Here is a 20,262-nt window from a genome sequence, read left to right on the forward strand (position 1 = left end):
ATTTGAAGGCTTATATGTGAAGATGTTGTTATTCATATCATGCACACAGAGATTTTTAGTCAATTGGAATGGGATAGTTAGGCGGCAAACAATGCAACAATTCCTGTTGAAACACAATATCCACCTAGAGAGAGCAGACATGCACAGTTAGCTAGCATTGGTAGCATTTACCATCAAAAGCCCATAATCATCTCTCTCTCTCTCTCTCTCTCTCTCTCTCTCTCTCATATACACTCTCCTGATAGACAGAGCAACAGATTACAACCCATGCTAATGCCCTAATATGATGTAACATTACCATGAGGCGTCATTTATAAAAAATATATGCCGCTTTCTAGGAAATGTGGCCTGTCAGTAGATACTTTGCATATTCACACACACGGCAGCACACACACTCTCAGTGAAAGTGCACACAGTCAGAGGACACTTGTGTGCACGCACATATCCGAGCGTGTGTGTGTGTGTGTGGATATGGTTGCATCCTCACAGGCTGGATTTTTTGGCAGTTGTGAGTGACAGTTTTGGAGCACTTGTTCAGGGCTCGTGGGGTGGGGAGAGAGAGAGAGAGAGAGAGAGAGAGAGAGAGAGAGAGAGTTATACTTCTCACTGCCCGGTTGCGCATTACTTATGCATATCTTTCCCTCACCTTTCTATCAGCCACATATGCACTCGCACACACAGAAAAAGGCAGTTTTTGTTTCCCTCCTCTCTCTCTCTCTCTTTCTCTTTCTCTTTCTCCCCCCCTACCATACCACTCGCTCTCCTTGCTTTCCACACTCATGCATGCGAGACGGTGTGATGAGTGTTAGCAGAGCTCCGAGCAGGCACCGGACAGATGAGTGGAAGACAGAATGACAGAAAGAAAACCCCAAGTTGTAAGCCTCAGACCTACCACACACACACACATACACACACACATACACACACAGTGGAGTAAAGTAATAGAGTAAGTCAGAGGAGGAAAGAGTCTATTACACAGTCACAGATTCACACTCACACACACACACACAACTAAGCCTATTAATAGAGTGCGGTGTAATTCGGTGTCGAGGTGAATTCCCAGCAAGGGGACTCAAACACACACACACAGGTTTGTTAGCGATTCCTCATAGAATGTGGCCTGCCGGGTAAAAAAAGGACTCATTTGGGAGTAGGTCACTGCATGCATTTCCACTTTAATTGGAGGGGCGCTTCGACAAAGACTGCAGTGTACACACACTCACAATGGCACACATACACGCTGACAGAGATCCGCACACACAGACTGGCATACGTGCCCGCACACACAAGCAAACGATAACCTCCAGGGCGTAGCAGCCTTTGACAGGCATATTCACACACACACACGCTACCCGCAATCACGCACAGACTCAGCCCAACACACACCTCATTATAGGATTGTGTTTTGCTATTAATCGCGTCATTAAGTCTATGCCAAAACTAGCGTGATTGAGACATTAGCTTCTGTTCAACTTAATGAGGAATGAAATACAATTAAAATGTATCGTAATGTAAGCTGTTAAAAGGACTGACTTTACAGGAAGTTGGTTTTAAACACCATCGTAAAATAGATTATGAACTTTAAATACAGCTTAAGTGTAGAAGTACAACAGGCATACTGTTCTATGAATTGGCAGAAAGCTCCATCATGTGAGAAAGAACATTTAAAAGGAAACTTCGGATGCTTCAACGTCCGACACAAGCAGACCTCACCTTTTATCGCTTGATCAAAATGAATTTGTGTGTATAAAAACATATGTTGTAAAAAAAAAAAAAGCAGATTTAAGAAGCACGTTGTTGTGGTTATTGATTTGATAGTGTAGATTTTTATTTCTCTATACGGTTCTTGCCCTTTGATTTCAAATATTCCCTTTGAAACCCGTATGAAGGAGTTGTCACTTTGCCATTGCACTCCTCTTTGAAATCCTCATTACTTTTGAACTCATGTATAGAAATCTACTAGTAGCTGAACATTGCTGTGCATTTGATTTGTTCAAGTTTTTCAAAACATTAAAGGAGTTGCCGTAACGATTTACACCCCGACACCTGCTTGTATGTGAAGCCTACTTAAAGGGACTCTATGTAAGAATCAGAAATTGCTTGTTAACATCTGTGGCCGTTAAGTCAACGAAAGTCAGCGTCCTGTTGCGACCCGCAATGATTTATACGTGCAAGAAATTACAAACAGTCCCTTTAACCTAAAGTTTAAATAAACTGTTTTGGAATATATTTAGATTTAATGCAAAATGCATTGCAATTTTTATGCAAAAAAAAGCTTTGATATGGAAATACTGGTATCAGCAGATATTCAGGTATTTGATCGGAAATGAAAAAAAAAATGTGACAAAGATGTATTTGAAGAACACAACCAACCCCAGCTTTATAGTACATGCTGTATATGTTGTTATGTTCTATGGAGTTGGAGTATGGAGGCACAACACAGACCTTTAAACCGGTTTCAAAGCCACATTGTCGCCTTTCATTTCTCTTTTCACGCTACTCTCTATCATTATTGTTGCATTGAGTTCCCTGCAACATGACTGCTACCTTCACCTTGACAGCTGCAACCCAGGAAACAGTACACATTCCCGAAAGTAAACCATTCAGACGGACACAGAAGGATAATGTGCAGCGTTTTGTTGTCGGAATGTGAAACATAATTGAGTATTTCGTGCATCAAAAGGAAATTACAACTGGTGTTAAAGTAATGCTTCCTGGTAAACGCTGTATATCTGATCACCTCAGCAGCATGAATGCAGTAATTATACTTATTGTAGCTGGTTTATCTTCACTATAAAACTTTGTGTGGGCCTATAAACGGGCTCCATTGAATGTAGTGCAATTGTAAAGGAAAATGGATAAACATACAGCTTAAAGATCAGGGACATTGCACAGCTCTGTGCGTTCTGGTTACCAGGGTTTAGTTTGACTCACTGCAGTTGGATGAGGAAATACCAGTGGAGCAAACTCCAGGCCTGAAAAGTGAAGCCAATACTGAAGTGCCTTAAATCTACATTCTTTCTATCAGCCAGCAGGGGGAGACTCCTCTGGTTGCAAACTGAAGTCTGACTGTATAGAATTCTATGAGAAAATGAGCCTACTTCTCACTTGATTTATTACCTCAGTAAACATTGTAAACATGAGTTTATGGTCTCAATCGCTAGTTTCAAGTCTTCTTCATTTTCTACAGTACCAACGGTACCGTACGATGCCTGTAATGGTCATTGGTAGGGATGTAACGGTGAGGAAAATTTCCCACCGGTTAATAAACTTGTGACAACACCGGTGTTACCGATTACACAGGAGATTTTACAAGTAAAGATGACGGTAAACATGTGCAGAGCGCTGACTCTGATCTTTACCGTCAGGTGGCGGTGTGTCTGGCCTCTCCGGTAGCGCTTTCGCTGCGGGGGTCTACCTGGCGCCGCTGCTCCGTGCACACCGGCTGTGACGGCTCCATCCGCCTCGCAGCGATTGCCTCATTGACGTTCTGGTTCCCTTCTAGCGTTGGGATTAAACGTGAAATATTGCCAAATAGGTGCGTTTGCTTTTCACTTCGACAACAAATCCTCTGCCGTTTCTCAGTCTGTCAACTCTCCCGTCCCGTGTGTGACACCTGCTACTCTGAGCTGTCCACGTTAAATACTCATCGAGGTAATTAAACAGCATTCAGTCCAAACAGTAACAGCTTTCTGATATGCAGCCAACATTTGCTACAACAGCAAAAAAAAAAAAAATTATATTGGAGGCATTACTAAAATATAAAAACTCTTCTTGCCACCAAAATGCCTTCAGAGGCCTAGCATGCTGACACATTCTCACACAAAGACATACACGTGCATGCACACACCTGCCAGTGGAGAATGATGCTCCAGATGAGCCCGAGAATCAGTTTGTGATTCCCATCAACGATGTCCGCCGCTCCGATATTCACCAATTCAACCTGGAGGAGGGAGGAAAAAGAATCGGTACTGTGGTGTCGATTTTTCGATACTCACAAGCTACTCATTTGGTATTGATTCCTTTTTTAAAACATTGATAATAAGATTACATAAACAAAACGTGGGTGGCCGCATCACTTTGATTGTTTTCGCCGTCTGTCTACCCTAAATTCCTAAACTTCATCATCACAATCAACAATTTGAAATGTGGTTGTTACAAGAGTTTCAAGGTCTTTATAATCATGTGCACAACATCTCAGTGTGGATCTCAGACTGCCTCCAACAATGCTCATTAAACATGTAGGCTATAAAGAAAAAGGACTCAAATGAAAGCAAAGTGAGAATCTAAGACATAAAATAGTATATAAAAATATAGGGCTAAAATGTAGCCCTATATAAAATGTAAGATAAATACACTTGTGGTAGACAGTACATGCAAATGAATAAACTGAATGTAGCCTAAACAGTTACAGGTATGTGATTTGCCTTTAAGTGTAATGATCTGTTTGGTTGTTTGTTTTCTAAAAAATTACCGTTATTTAAAGGGACTATTTGTAACTTTCAGAAATGCTTGTTAACAGCGACACCTGTGGCCGTGAAATCAACGAAAGTCAGCGTCGGGCTCGCGCTTGCTCGCTCTAAATATACCTGAACGAGCATCACTCAAAACAGTGAGGCGACACAAGTCAGCTAAAACCACAATATCACTCTATATTTCAGCTGCTTGGCAGTAATGTTAGCTGACCAGACGAAGGTCTCTCCATGAACATGATTTAGATCTGATCCTAGTGTTGGCTTCTCTTGCCTCAGCGCAGGCTGATGCAGCGGGGCTCTGCAGGGAGTAACTTGTCGTCTCCGCCCGCAGCCGGAGTGAACAGTGAAAACACCGGCACCCGGTCGGTAACGAGACGATAACGTTTCTCTCTGCAGAGCTCCGTCACTTCACAAGACACAGAAAACCTCTGTTGGTCTGGAGGAGCTGCAGCAGTTATTTCTGCACAAACGTCCTCTGTACATTCACTAGATATTCTCAGAGCTAAACTAACTCTTCTGCAGTGTGGAGTGAGCGCAGAGGAGGAGAGGCAGCGGCCACACGCGAACGCGCATATGCGAGCGCGCATGTGTCCCGACCCGGTACATTTATACGCTTAAAAAGTTACAAACAGTCCCTTTATAAAAAAAAAAAAAAAAAAAATCACATACCAATTTAAGATATGATCAATATCGTTCAAATTGAAACAACAAGTATTGAATTTTAAAAAGTCTGGTATCGCCCATCCCTATTATTTGTTAAACCTTATGTAAGTAAAAATGAATAATTTATCTGTCACTATGCATTAGCTTATTTTAAAATGCATTGTGTAAGGTAAGCCAAATGTACACACCTATCTTGACTAAAGTAATATATATTCTTGGAAAGAAGGGAAAGAAGAGAAATCAGGGCAACGGAATGAGAGAAGATGATTGTCGTAGGGAGAAAAAAGCCAGACAAAAATATGTACAAAGAAGAAAGACGGTAACATAAAAGAAGGGATGCTGTTCTTAGACAGGAAAGTAAAAGCATCCTGGAAGAGACGAGGGTAGAGATATAAATATATGGAAGCAAAGTTAGAGAGGAGATAGAGAGAAACATGAAAGGCAGTTTAATTTAAGCACCACTATTGTTTGCTGAGTCCAACCACTGATTTATTTCATTCATATATTATATTAACAAGATGAAGGGAAATATAGATGTGTCGCTGCACGTATACTCACATTGTTCTTCTGCAATATCTGCAGAGCACGGTTGACATTGTTGAACGAGTGAACGCGCGTGAATCCTCTCTCCAACTTCACCTACACACACACACACATACACATACACACACACACCAGACAGAGGAGACTATTGAGGCATAAACAGACCTTGCTCAGGGGCATCTATGAGCGCTACAATTACAATAAAAGTGTGTGTTTATGTGTGTGTATGCCATTACAATACGGAGATAGTATCAAACAAAGGACAACGATGATAATGTCTGCACCCTGAGATAGAAGTAGGGGGAGAAATGAGAGGGAGGAAAGGTGGTGGAAAGAAGAAGAAAAAAACAGTTAAAGAGAATGAGAGAAGATTGAAGAAGAGGGAGAGGGATTCCAGCAAACAGACAAGGTGGAGGAGATGAAGAAAAGCTGGAGGGGGGAAAAGAAAAACAAGGTTGGAGTAGAAGTTTGATTAAGACCGTGGGCTGCGCTGGTGTGTGTGTGTGTGTGTGTGTGTGTGTGTGTTTCCTTCCAAGAGCCAGATTAGGATTTTAATCTTGGCACTTGGTATTTATTTTCATTTCTTCAAGTGATCATTTCAGCATTAAGGTGAGGAATATGACGAGGTCAAGAGGAGGTTAATGCCGCGTTTCACGCCATGTGGGATAGAACGCAGTGATGTGAATGTTTCGCATGGTTACAATTTACCAGAATCAGTCAAGTGGACAAACTCCAAATGACAATTGCTGGTGTTGCTAATTAGGAACGCAATTAACATGCTGGATGAGCTGCTATCTGCCGTGGAGTTACACGTGTATGATCAGCAGCATTGGCGGACTCAGGCTGTCGGAGGAACAGGGGCGGGAAAATAAAAGGGCACCAGCTGCATGCGGTGGAGCATCTCATTTTCTTCACTGGAAGGACACTCTAGAGGGCTCTTTATCATGTTTTCTCTACTGGAAGGACACCCTATAGGGAACTTCATCATGTTTTCTCCACTGGAAGGACACCCTAGAAGGCACTTTATCATGTTTTCTCTACTGGAAGGACACCCTAGAGGGCACTTTATCATGTTTTCTCTACTGGAAGGACACCCTAGAAGGCATTTTATCATGTTTTCTCTACTGGAAGGACACCCTAGAAGGCACTTTATCATGTTTTCTCTACTGGAAGGACACCCTAGAGGGCACTTTATCATGTTTTCTCTACTGGAGGGACACCCTAGAGGGCACTTTATCATGTTTTCTCTACTGGAAGGGCACCCTAGAGGGCACTTTATCATGTTTTCTTTACTGGAAGGACACCCTATAGGGAACTTCATCATGTCTTCTCCACTGGAAGGACACCCTAGAAGGCACTTTATCATGTTTTCTCTACTGGAAGGACACCCTAGAGGGCACTTTATCATGTTTTCTCTACTGGAAGGACACCCTAGAGGGCACTTTATCATGTTTTCTCTACTGGAAGAACACCCTAGAAGGCATTTTATTATGTATTCTCTACTGGACGGACACCCTAGAAGACACTTTATCATGTTTTCTCTACTGGAAGGGCACTCCAGAGGGAACTTTGTCATGTTTTCTGTCCTGCTCTCCTTGTGTGTGTGCGTAGGTACACAATTCAGCAGTAAGCCAAACTCCATTCAAATGAATACGTGAGTCAGGATATAGCGTCCAAGCTCCTGGTGCTTTATTGGGCGGCACCCTCATATACAGTGTGAATAGGAGTGAAACTGAAGACATAAACAAAGAGTACAATCAGTAAATGTATAATCAAATTATTCGTTACAGTATAAACTTCACATACATTCTCTAACTGTATGATACTGTACGTAATGATAGTAGTCAATATAGAACAATAAATGACAATGACATGTGGTTAAACTAGCAAGTATCAAAATAAGGCTTTATAAAATATACTTCACAAAAATACCATCAAGATACTGTTCTATGGTCTGTGCTAAATCAATACTTACAGACGATGCTTTCGAAGGCATAAACAAAAGGAAGGATTACAGCAGATGGTTATTGAGACCAATTAGCGAAAATGTGGCTGCATTCTGAAACTAAAATGGCCGACTTCCGGTTCCGGGTCAAAGTGCATGTCAAAATAAGCGAGAAATAAAAAGGCCCAGGAGGGGGCGCTAGTTCCCCAAAACTGAAGGCACAACACTCCCCGCCTGGTATCTGTAAAGTTGCCACATATAGATAACTGAACAACAATTAAAGGGTCTCAGTCCTACTTTTTCAGAAGGAGAATGATCTCAGATACAGGCCTGAGGAACTTTTTGCTTGACCCTTGCTTGGTCACCTTGAGCTCTACTTTGCGAACTCTTCCATCATCGCTGGGAAAGGTGCATGTAACGAGTACCATAGGCCAGTCATTTCAGGCTGCTTTGACGTCTCTCAGCAGCACAATGTCGCCTTCTTCGATGTTAGGACATGACTCTTGCCATTTGTGATGAACTTGCAGGGTCTGCAGATATTCTCGCTTCCAGCGAGGCCAAAACTGGTTGGCTAAGCTCTGCACTTGACGCCACTGCTGTTCACTGCAGGTTTTGTGTGGTTCATACAAGAACACTGGTCCTGTGAGCCCGTTGGAATTGGTGAGCTCAGAGGCCTGGACAGACCTGGAAGCATGATCGGCAGGATTATGCTCCGTGGGTACATACTGCCACTGCCTTGGCTGTGTAGATTGTCGAATTCTATGAACTCTGTTGTGGTTGTTGTCGAATACCCTTTGCATGAAAGCAACAAACTGCTCTTTCCTCTTTGGCTTTCGCTCTAGTGTGCGCCGTAGAGACGAGAGACGGGTCGCAGCTTGCTCTCGATTGTTTGGCAGAGGTGGCCTAGGAGACCTGAATGGCAGAGGCGCCACCCAGCTGTTGGACTCGTCCTGGAAAACCTCTTCATCCATGATCTTTAAAAAGTGTTCATCCTCTATGGAGAGTGCACGCTCATCATCATCTACTGTTCTCTTGAAAACAGTGAGCCCAAGGGCGTCTTCATCCATTCTACCTTTCCAGCGACCTTGGGAGAGACAATGCTGTGAGCTGGAATCAACCTTTTCTTTAAGGTGGACATGACTTGTACATGGTCTGAACAGTGAAGGTCTTCCGTTTTCTAGGATGTTTGTCTTAAAGCTGTGAACTGTGGGCTTATGGACATTCCCCAAGCATACATCACCCACCAAGACCCATCCTAGGTCTAACTTCTGAGCGAAAGGTGTGTTGCCAGGACCGTTGATCTGCCGCCTCACCTTGTGAGCTGCAAGAATGTCTCTCTCAAGCAGAAGAAGGATGTGGGCTTTATGATCTAGAGCTGGGATCTCAGCCGCAATGCTCTTGAGGTGGGGGTGATGGAGAGCGGCCTCAGGTGTTGGGATTTCTTCACAATTATCTGGAATGTCATTGCACTCAATCAGTGTTGGGAGTTTAAGGCTGACTCCACCATTCAGTGCTTCAATCTGATAGCCAGTCGCTCTTCTGCCTGAACTCTCCCTCGTGCCGGCGCATGTCTTCAAAGTGTAGGGAAATGTACCACCGTGGATGCCGAACAGATCAAAAAACCCTGACTTGGCTAATGATCTGTTGCTCTGGTCATCGAGCATAGCATACATCCTGACAGCATTCTCATGGTGCTCTGTAGGATAGACCTTGACGAGGCAGATCTTAGAGCAGGACTTTCCCATAAGGCTGCCACCACAAACCTCAGTACGCAGAGAATTCACAGCTGGTGCTGACGAAGTATCCTCCTCTTTCTCCTCCCCGCCGTCCTCTGATGGGGTGTTGAAGGCCTTGAATGCCCATGGAGGTGGACCAGGATGTAGAGCCGTAAGATGACTGTGACTGGTGCACTCATCACACTTCAATGTGACTTTGCAGTTGCGGGCGAGATGCGAAGATGATGAGCAGCATTTGAAGCAGATCCCTTGCTCTTTCAGGTAGGCTTTCCGTTCCTCAATGGTTTTCAATCTGAAGCCACGGCATTTCCTCAGGGGGTGGGGCTTGTTATGGATGGGGCAGTGTCTAGCTAGATCATCTTTAGATGCTGTTTCATTCCAAGCTGCAACAGGGGAGACATTAGTCGTATGCACAGACACTGGGGTTCTGAAACTTGAGCGCTTTAAGGGAGGTTCCTCACTCTGAGGAGATCTGTTGCCCAGAAGTGCAAAGCTGGGATCATTTCTTATTTTAGCCTGGTGGCAGATGAAATGAGTGAAGAAAGAAAAAGGGGGGTAAGAGACATGATACTCCTCCTTATACCTTGATCCCTGAGAAATCCATTTCTCCTGTAAGCCGTATGGCAGCTTTTCCACGATGGGGCTGATGCCGCGTGCGGTGTCCAAGTATGCCAAGCCTGGTAGATAGCCATCTTCCTTAGCTGAGAGTAGCTCTGTTAACAGGTCCCCTAGTTCTCTTAACTTGTAGTTGTCCTTATTTGAGATCTTGGGAAAGCTGTCCAGCTTCTTAAAAAGAGCACTTTCTATGACTTCAGGAGCACTGTAACATTCATCAAGCCTGTCCCAGGTGATTTTTAAAGCTGCTTCTGGGTTGCTTATATGAACTGCCCTCAAACGCCTGACATATTCTGAGGACTCTTTACCAAGCCATTTTGACAGCAAGTCCATCTCTTTACCAGCAGTAATGTCCAAGTCTCTTATTGTATTGAGAAAAGATGACCTCCATGCTCTATAGTTTTCTGGACGGTCATCAAAGTGTGATAGGCCGGTGCTCACAAGCTCTTTGCGTGCCAGATACTTTGCCATATCCATCATAACTGAAGACTCTGGATAACGTCCTGCATGTGACGTAGCTGCATACTGAGGGGCATTAGACCTGGGCCTTTGATGCCAAATGTCACTGCCTGGTCCTTGTAGTATTGCCTCTTTTTTAACGTGGGGGGCATTTATGCTCTGTAGCTGGACAGATGAGTGAGATTTGTGAGGTATCTGTGAGGTCTGGGGTGTCTCTGACCTTTGTTGTAAGTTGAATGGCGTGGGACTGGCATGACCTACAGCATACTGGTTGCCATCTTCCTCCAAAACCTTCTGAGAATCTTGAGATGTAAGCCTAATCGGTTGCTTCGAGTGTTGCTCATGTGGTACGTTTAAAGCTGACTCAGACTGCTGGCTAATACGTGTGGCTTGGTCCCTGACATAGTCACTCACACGTTCATGTGTGCCTTGTACTGTTATTGGGTGGCTTTTCCTGTTGTGAAGCTCCTCACCCTCATGCTCTGCTGCTGCCTCCAATATCTCTGCCTGGGCAATAGCAGCTGCAGCCTCCTTTTCAAGATGCAGGGCATCCAGATTAGCCTCTAGTCTAGCTTTGTCCACTTTAATGGCAATCTCCCTCTCTGCAAATGTAACACGTGCACGTGCAGCCTCTGCCTTGGCTCTTGCTGCTGCAGCACTGACTGATGATCTAGATGATCGAGTCGAAACAGAATGTTGGGAACTGTTGACCGATGCTGCATCTCGTAAGCTCTGCATTTCCTTTAGTGTAGAGCCTTGGAAGTCCTTTCCGTCCATGATGTCTGTTACTCACTGCGATCTGCTGCTGTAGTGTTGTTTAGCCAGCTGCGTATCCGTCTTTTCACTGTCCTGCTCTCCTTGTGTGTGTGCGTAGGTACACAATTCAGCAGTAAGCCAAACTCCATTCAAATGAATACGTGAGTCAGGATATAGCGTCCAAGCTCCTGGTACTTTATTGGGCGGCACCCTCATATACAGTGTGAATAGGAGTGAAAAGACGATGCTTTCGAAGGCATAAACAAAAGGAAGGATTACAGCAGATGGTTATTGAGACCAATTAGCAAAAATGTGGCTGCATTCTGAAACTAAAATGGCCGACTTCCGGTTCCGGGTCAAAGTGCATGTCAAAATAAGCGAGAAATAAAAAGGCCCAGGAGGGGGCGCTAGTTCCCCAAAACTGAAGGCACAACATTTTCTCTACTGGAAGGACACCCTAGAAGGCCTAAAAGGTGAGGTTTGAAGAAGAGCTTTGCTAAAGCAACACACCTGTTAATTCCAGCCTGTTATAGGCAGTTTAGTCTGCTACTGCATGCCTCTTGTACTTGCCCAAATACATTATTACGATAAGATTTAAGGTGTGTGGATGAAAGTCTTCTTTGTGCATAGGAAGTGACACATTTGAACCTACCACAAGCACTGCAGAAGATGTTTATTTCTATCACTCTGCCAATTAGAAGAGCATATCCGTTACATGGTATATACAGTGACACCCAGGCCTAACCCTGCCTTATTGGATTACTACAGTACTTTCATAAGGCAGCTCTGTTTCCCTTAAAGGCACATGTTAATATGTCAGCCATCTGCACTAGCTCCTCTTCTTCACACTATCCTCTTCTGATGGCAGAGAGCAATACGGAGCTAAAAGTCTGGTATAAGTCTGGCATCTGGTTATGTTTGTGGATATGTGCCTGCTTATACAGTCTGTTCGTGTGTGTGTGTGTGTGTGTGTGTGTGTGTGTGTGTGTGTGTGTGTGTGTGTGTGTGTGTGTGTTCATACCAGCTCACGTCCTGCCAGCCCCTCCAGCAGCTCCAGCAGGCGTCTTCCATCACACAGATCTGAGAACAGATCCTCCACGGGCGATTTCCCTGTCTAAAACACAGATACACATACATTTATCAATTTAACTGAATATATTAACATGAAATATTATGTGCATTAATACTGAACATTCCCAGGATTCAACATAATTATGAATACAAACTGACATTTCGGCAATCAATCCCCAAACTAGAGACTCCTCATTGGCCAAAACCCACATCAGAGTTGTTCAAAGCAGAGAGACCCATCTCTGCAGTATACGCACAAACCAGCCCTGTGTTCAATGTGAAGATAGCAGTTAATACCCAAGAGGCTGTTCTTTATCAGTGCTGGGAAGTCTAGGGTTACAAGCTCGTAGTTCCTTCACATTGGAAAACACTGTTGACTGAATACAGTGAGTCTCTGTGAAGGGAAAAGGAGGAATTGAGGAGCTAATTCACTATATCAAAATTAGGGCTGTCAATCGATTAAAATGTTTATATTTTTCTTGCTGAAGGACTGTCAATTAAATCAACTAATCGATTAATCAACAAATCCTTATAGAGTGCTTCAGGGATGGGGTATTTTTGTAGGCCAACCAGTCAGCATCGTCCCGGTTCCCTTCGATAAAAAGTCAACGGGATTGTTCCATCGGGTTTTGGATTATTGCTAGAAATAAACTCTGTGTCAAACACACGTTTAAAGCACATAAACATGTTTTGTTCAGCAAGATAATCCTTGTAGATGAACTACACTTGTATGAAATTATAATTATTTCTCACATCTACTTTTACCTCAGTTGCTCTCCGCAGGGCTGCAGCTCTTAACGTGATCAATTAGTTCAATTTAACTTGGATATTGCGAATGACCTTCACATGCACACGGTTTATTAGAGGTGTCATAACAGATTTGAGATCGGCTAATCCGGACTCATTTTTTCGGCAACACTTGACAGAGCACGGTGAGCAGCACAATCTCATTATTTAAAAAATTGAGAAACAGCCTACTGAAGTAAGTAATTATGAGAAAGTGTAAGAGGAATTGGTGAAGACAGGAAAAGGAGCAAGGACACAGACAATAAGTCAGCAAAGTAAAGCGTCACTTGTGCATGTTTGGCCAGCAGCGTCATGTACCAATAACATCATGAATCTTCCCTGTGTTATCACCGTCCTGGTGGCAGAGATCTCTTTCCCTGCATCGATCATGTGTTATTACAACGACGGCTGCTATGTAGAAGTCCCCACTCCTGCATCTAAAATGCATTAGCACCGGCAGTGAGACAGAGAGAAAAAAAGTAGAAATGACCCAGAACTGTGTGTGAGGGAAAAAAATAAACACAATGTAGAAAGAAAAGTGGAAAAAAAATACTTTTCTATAATGAAGAAATTCAGTTATCAATCTTCGGAGAAACAACTTCTTCCTATCAGTGTCTCATTTTCTCACATTTTCCTTTGCACTCTCCCTCTATCTTATATATTATACTCGGTCTCCCCCACATTCTCTCACATCTCATTCTCCTTCTCTTATGTTCTTATTTCCCTCCCTCTGTCTGTCATTCTCTTTTTTCTCCATCCCTCTCTGCCCTCGACCTACGCCTCTCGGCATTGTCCTGAGACTTATTGACTCATTCTCCATTCGCCAGGGCCGTGTGTGTGTGTGTGTTGGGAGTAGATGTATTATTTGAATGTGGACACTGGACAGTGTGTGGGATTTAGATATTACCTCAATGGAAAACAGAACACACACAAATAATCTCAGTTTCTCTCTCTTGTCCATGAGGCATCCTTCATATTTCCAGTACACTCCAACAATGAAGACAGGTCTACAGTTGTTCTCTCGGCTGAATTGATGCTCGAATAATTGCAGCTCTCAGAGGAACCACTTGAACCCTAGAAACTGGTCTGTACTTGTACTCGAAGAATCATAAAAAATACACATACACGCACCGTATCCTCTTCACTGACTCCATCCAGAACAGGTGTCTTATTGATTTCTACAGCAAATCGAATCAAAATGTTTTTTTTATTCTCCTCGCCGTTTTCACAGCTGTTTCGGTTGCGTCGACAAAGCAGCACTTTTACCTGCAGACTACCGCGTGGAAAGTGTGTTTTTGTACTGTAATGTCTCAGGGTCTCTGAGAAGAAAAAAAGATGTCACAAAGAGGTTGTGTACATGATCTGAAAGCTGGGAACCTGACGATTCATTTGAGATGCTGCTCTGCACTGTGTGTCAAGTTGTTCAAGTCATTAATCAGAGAAGGCCATCCATCCTCTGAATGCTCTAGGTCTCTAATTTGATCCATCCATCCTCTGAATGCTCTAGGTCTCTAGTCTGATCCATCCATCCTCTGTATGCTCTAGGTCTCTAGTCTGATCCATCCATCCTCTGAATGCTCTAGGTCTCTAGTTTGATCCATCCATCCTCTGAATGCTCTAGGTCTCTAGTTTGATCCATCCATCCTCTGAATGCTCTAGGTCTCTAGTTTGATCCATCCATCCTCTGAATGCTCTAGGTCTCTAGTCTGATCCATCCATCCTCTGTATGCTCTAGGTCTCTAGTCTGATCCATCCATCCTCTGAATGCTCTAGGTCTCTAGTTTGATCCATCCATCCTCTGAATGCTCTAGGTCTCTAGTCTGATCCATCTATCCTCTGAATGCTCAAGGTCTCTAGTTTGATCCATCCATCCTCTGAATGCTCTAGGTCTCTAGTCTGATCCATCCATCCTCTGAATGCTCTAGGTCTCTAGTTTGATCCATCCATCCTCTGAATGCTCTAGGTCTCTAGTTTGATCCATCCATCCTCTGAATGCTCTAGGTCTGTAGTATGTGGCTGTAAAGTTTCATGGCATGTCTGTAAAGGGGAGACTCGTGGGTACCCATAGAACCCATTTTCATTCACATAAATTGAGGTCAGAGGTCAAGGGACCCCTTTGAAAATGGCCATGCTAGTTTTTCCCTCGCCTACATTTTGTGTAACTTCGTAGCGTCATTTAACGTTCGTACCGACATGCTATTTCCGACTTGTGTGTTTATAGGAAACAACTTGGTTAAGGTTAGGTAAAGACTGTAGTTTGGGTTAAAATAAGAATGTGTGTTATGTAGTTAAGTAGGCTACTGTACGTACACAACACAAGTTAAGTAAGTTACGTAACATTAAGTAACCTATGTAAGTAAACGTCATCTTTTGCTTTCACACGGAACATGAAAGTCTTGTGTTTTTTGACCGATCCGTCCACTTTTGAGACGATCCCTAACTTCACCGTCCTGTCTCCACTATCGGATCATGAAAGTAAAAAGAACATCTGTAAAGGCCCGGTCCAGCTTCATCTTGCACTGAAAATTAATGAGCTTAGTAAAATGTTATTGCAAATCAACCTCGTAGAATATGTGTTGCATACAGAGACAACAGGAAGTCACTGCTCCCAGCCCAGTGAATTGCTTTCACACAGATTAAATGGTTTACAGAAATTTATCAATTTACAGAGTGTTTTGAAATTCATTATCCATTATTTTGAAAAGCTAGATTCATATAAATGCTGTAAATAACATTCAGGTGATGTGTCAAGGGCAGTGTAGCTCACCTTAAAGTCTACTAATGTGACTGATGATTGGCTACATTGTTCAAATAAAGAAAAAATAAAATCAAGAAAAGAAAAGGATACAAAAATAAACCCTTCTTGATGTACCAACAGAGTGAGACTAGTTTTGGGGGGTAACATGAAGGGCAGCCTGTTCTTTGCATCTGCCAACAAATAAGTGTGAAATCACAGGCTGCTTCTGAGGCACACTGCGCCCGGATCTGTTTTAGCACTTGTGTCTTTTTATCTTCTTCAAACCCAAACTGGCATTAGCATTCACTCGCAAATACAAACACACGCCACCAGTACTGTACTCTATCCACCAATCTGATATCACAATATATAATTGATCAGCTCATTTTCTAGGGGTGGGGGAAAAAAATCAATTCCCCTCCTCATGTTAAATCCAACAAAACTCGCATTAAATCGTAATATCAGATCGCAATACTCGTAGAATCGCAATACTTAAAAATGCAATACATATTGAATCGGCACTCAAGCATCATCATAGTATTGAATTGGGAGATAGCTGATCATTGTGATGAAGGTAACACAGTTTATAGTCTAAGTATATAGAATATAAATCTAATGCAGTGAGGGTCAAAGAGACAATGTACTACGGAGTATTAGGGCCACATTGAGGGAAAAAACATCTGAGATTTCCAGAATAAAGTCATAATAATGCAAGAATATAGTCATAACTTCAAGAGAAAAAAAGTCTAATATTACGAGAAAAAAGTCATAACTTTACGAGAAAAAAAAGTTGTAATATTACGAGAATAAAGTCATAACTTTATTGACTTTATTCTCATAATACTAAGACTTTTTTCGCTTAAACTTATGACTTTTCTCTTATAACATTACGACTTTTTTTCTCGTAGACTTCTGACTTTATTCTCGTAATATTACGACTTTTTTTTCCTCTTAAAGTTATGACTTTATTCTCGCAATATTATCACTTTATTCTTGAAATCTCAGATTTATTTATTTTTCCTCAATGTGGCCCTAACACTCCGTCGTACCGTCGTACCATAGACCTACAACAATGATAAATAAAAATGAAAATATACACAAAAAACAGTTATTCATTTCCATTTTTAAAAGTCCACAGGGAGCCACTGGAGAGGAGCTAGAGAGCCACATGTGGCTCCGGAGCCGAGGGTTGCTGACCCCTGGCGTAGGCCTACAGGACACAAGGCAGGGTTAGTATGAAAAATACTAAAATGGTTTAAAAATAAACATAAAGAAGAAGAAGAAGAAGTTTTTAACGCACTGATATTGGATCGGTATGAGGTCTTATTAGTATTTCAGTCTTTTCAAAACCAGACTTGTTTTCAGACAAGGTGATTCAGCCTGTATGAAGGACACTTTGTCTTTTCTCACCTTTAAAGTGGTTGCTGCATTACAATTTGAATCAGGTGAAGCTTGAGTAAGCACAGAGGTCAGCTATAAATTAGAGAATGTTAAATACGATAAGGACATGAAGTCTGTTCTTCCCAACGTCTCTTTCACTTTCATATGAAACTACATTTAAGTTTGTGTCCGTCACAGTCCATGTAATCCAACTGCCCATAACAATGCTGTCTGACCAGCAGTCTAAAACCAAAAGAGATTCTGTTTATGATCACATATCACATGAGACAGCTGCAAGCTGGAACTTGGAGAACACAAAGCCTTTAAAAAAAAGTTGAAAACATTGATGACAAGACTGAAAACATTTTCTGAAAATGTGTAATGTCCAAACTTTATTGGACAGCCTGTTTAGTCGGGCTTTAACGATAAGCTACCATCTGTATCTGTTAATTTCACAATATGGAGATTTATTCTGGATATGCTGCTTCATTGTGTGTGTGTGTGCGTGCGTGCGTAAAAAGTTTAGCTGTTTACAATTATGAAAAACATCATATTTTAACCATGTACTTACATGAATCAAATAACAATTAAAGCATGATTTGTTTTTGAACACAAGCAAAAAGGCTTCTTTAGGTTTAGGCAACAAAACTAACTTCTTTAGGTTTAGGCAAAAAAAAAACTACAACTTCTTTGGGTTTAGGCAACAAAACTACAACTTCTTTAGGTTAAGGCAATAAAACTACAACTTATTTCGGTTAAGGCAACAAAACAATAACGTATTTAGGTTTAGGCAACATAACTACAACTTCTTTAGGTTTAGGCAACAAAACTGTAACTTTTTTAGGTTTAGGCAACAAAACTACAACTTCTTTAGGTTTAGGAAACAAAACTAGAACTTATTTAGGTTTAGGCTAAAACACTACAAGTTCTTTATGTTTAGGCAATAAAACTTCAACTTCTTTAGGTTTAGGGGAAAAAAACACTTGGTTAAGTTTAGGGGGAAAACGTTGCGTTTTGGGTTAAAATAACTATGCATTCTCCCCGACCACCACTTAAGGAGTATCACATTGTTTATACTGCAGCGTCTGACTTCCACTTCTGCTCCTGTCATTATTACTGTGTTCTTTTATACTTTCTTTAGGTGATCTACTATGTGAATGGATGATAAAAGCTAGTAGTGGGTGTAGTAGGCCCCTACTAACCCACATCTATGGGACTTATAGCGACTGATTACGCCTATTTATTAGCCTAACAACAGTCTAATCGGCTGCTAACTTCAGCCAGAAACCGACCGGTTTCCATCCACTGTCAAATAACACATGGTGCCAGGTTTCAATATCCAACCATGAGGTGAAAATATTCAAATATATATTCATTCATTCCCTGCCACCACTGTAGAGGGGGTTCTGTTGATTGAATCAAACACAGTGTGTGTATGATGTCTGTGTGTTTTGAGGTAGGACTCTGGGAAGAAGTTGTGTGATGTTTGCAGCAAATTCTGTCTCAAACGGAAGGAGAAGATAATAATAAATAATATTACTGGAAAAATTCAGATGCTATTTGTATTCAGAGCGTATTATCATTTCATATTCAATGGATGAAAACCACTTGTGAGCAGACTATGCATACTTTTAGTGAAATCAAGGCAAAATGTGGGTTAACAGTTTGCCCTCCATTCTCCATGCCAGACACAAACCCACCATCAGCTATGAAAACAAATCACAGAGGCAGGGAGGTTTTAAGATGTCAGCTTTGGTAATTGAATTTTCTAACAGGTCCTCCTGCGACTTCACTGTAAATCACAAAGAGGAAAGATGACACAAAAAGATGGGACATAACCCCGCACAATCTCATCGGAGGACCGTCGAAAGAAGACAACCTTGCATTTTAGTGATTGGGTAAACAGAGAACGGCTTCGCTCGTCTTCCAATCCGCCTACCGACCACTTATCTTCATTCTGGAAGTGTCTGGATTTCACTGAGATAATGGTCGACGTGACACATTTAACGGTAACGTCTTGGAGCTCAGCGGCAGACGAATGGCCGCCTTGAGTCACCGCTATTTTTTTGGTAGTGACAGGCAACATCAGCTGTTGGACTGTGAACAGTTAACTGACTCCCTGTGTTAGCAAAGAATTACAGAGTTTTAGTCCAGATACTTGGGACCCAAACGCCCCAGGTCTATATCAAATTAAATTCATATAACATTTAATTAAATTGTCACAAGCTAATTGACAAAACAGCCAACCTGTGGCCAGGCAGTATTCCAGAAGAGGAGAGCCGGTCGGTCTCTGAGGCAAACTATAATTAAGATGCCATGTGTATTCTATTGGGCTCCGTGTAATTGATGGATATAGAGCAAGGGTCATGGAAAAAGATTTTGCAAAGCACATAAAATATATATTTTTTAAATAACGCTACAAAATGATGCTAAATTTAGGACAAACTGGCCATTTTCAAAGCGGTCCCTTGACCTCTGACCTCAAGATATGTGAATGAAAATGGGTTCTATGGGTACCCACGAGTCTCCCCTTTACAGACATGTAAAGCAGGGCAGTTGTTTATCCAATACTGAATTACAGAGCACATCTTTACGGAGTAGCTTCCTAACATAAAAACAAACATATACTACAGTTTCAGAGTTTCTCCTGACAAGATGTAAACTGAGATGACGTACAGAGGTGAGCTGAATGTTATCAGTAATTTCACAAGCAGGAAACTGTGAAATGTTTCTATTTAATTCATATCTCAGAGAGTCTCTACGAGCTACAACACACACGGAGAGAGAAACACACCCATACACAGTGATTTTCCAGTCAAGGATCTTGCTAATTGTCGTTTCCAGACAGATTCTACATGACTTTAAGCAGCGGCGTTTAACGCAATGTCTAGTGTGTATCCTCTAAATCAGAGCACATTCAGACGCTCTCCAAACACATGCTCTTCCGGATTAGGTGACTCATGACTAAATCACAAGATTTCACGCTTTTGTTGTATAACTAAAAAGAACATGTCATCCACTGTAAAAATCTTACCCTGGAGCGGTTGTATTCTCTTCATTTTTGAGCTAATTAAAACAAATTAAAAACTTGGTGAA

At 42.0% G+C, this 20,262-nt stretch overlaps 1 protein-coding gene across 8 annotated transcripts in view; it reads right to left on the reverse strand.

The window, feature by feature from the left end:
* The window catches only part of dmd (dystrophin), a 309,740-nt gene that overhangs the window by 186,772 nt on the left and 102,706 nt on the right, over positions 1 to 20,262 (reverse strand). For all 8 annotated transcript variants that reach the window (XM_037762036.1, XM_037762033.1, XM_037762039.1 and 5 more), the window contains exons 3-5: positions 12,214 to 12,306; positions 5,697 to 5,777; positions 3,851 to 3,943 (exon numbers count right to left, since the gene is read on the reverse strand). In XM_037762036.1, the coding sequence (XP_037617964.1) occupies positions 3,851 to 3,943; positions 5,697 to 5,777; positions 12,214 to 12,306 (267 nt within the window). The remainder of the gene's footprint in view (positions 1 to 3,850; positions 3,944 to 5,696; positions 5,778 to 12,213; positions 12,307 to 20,262) is intronic.

The sequence above is a fragment of the Sebastes umbrosus genome, chromosome 24 (assembly GCF_015220745.1).
Source record: "Sebastes umbrosus isolate fSebUmb1 chromosome 24, fSebUmb1.pri, whole genome shotgun sequence".
NCBI lineage: Eukaryota > Metazoa > Chordata > Actinopteri > Perciformes > Sebastidae > Sebastes > Sebastes umbrosus.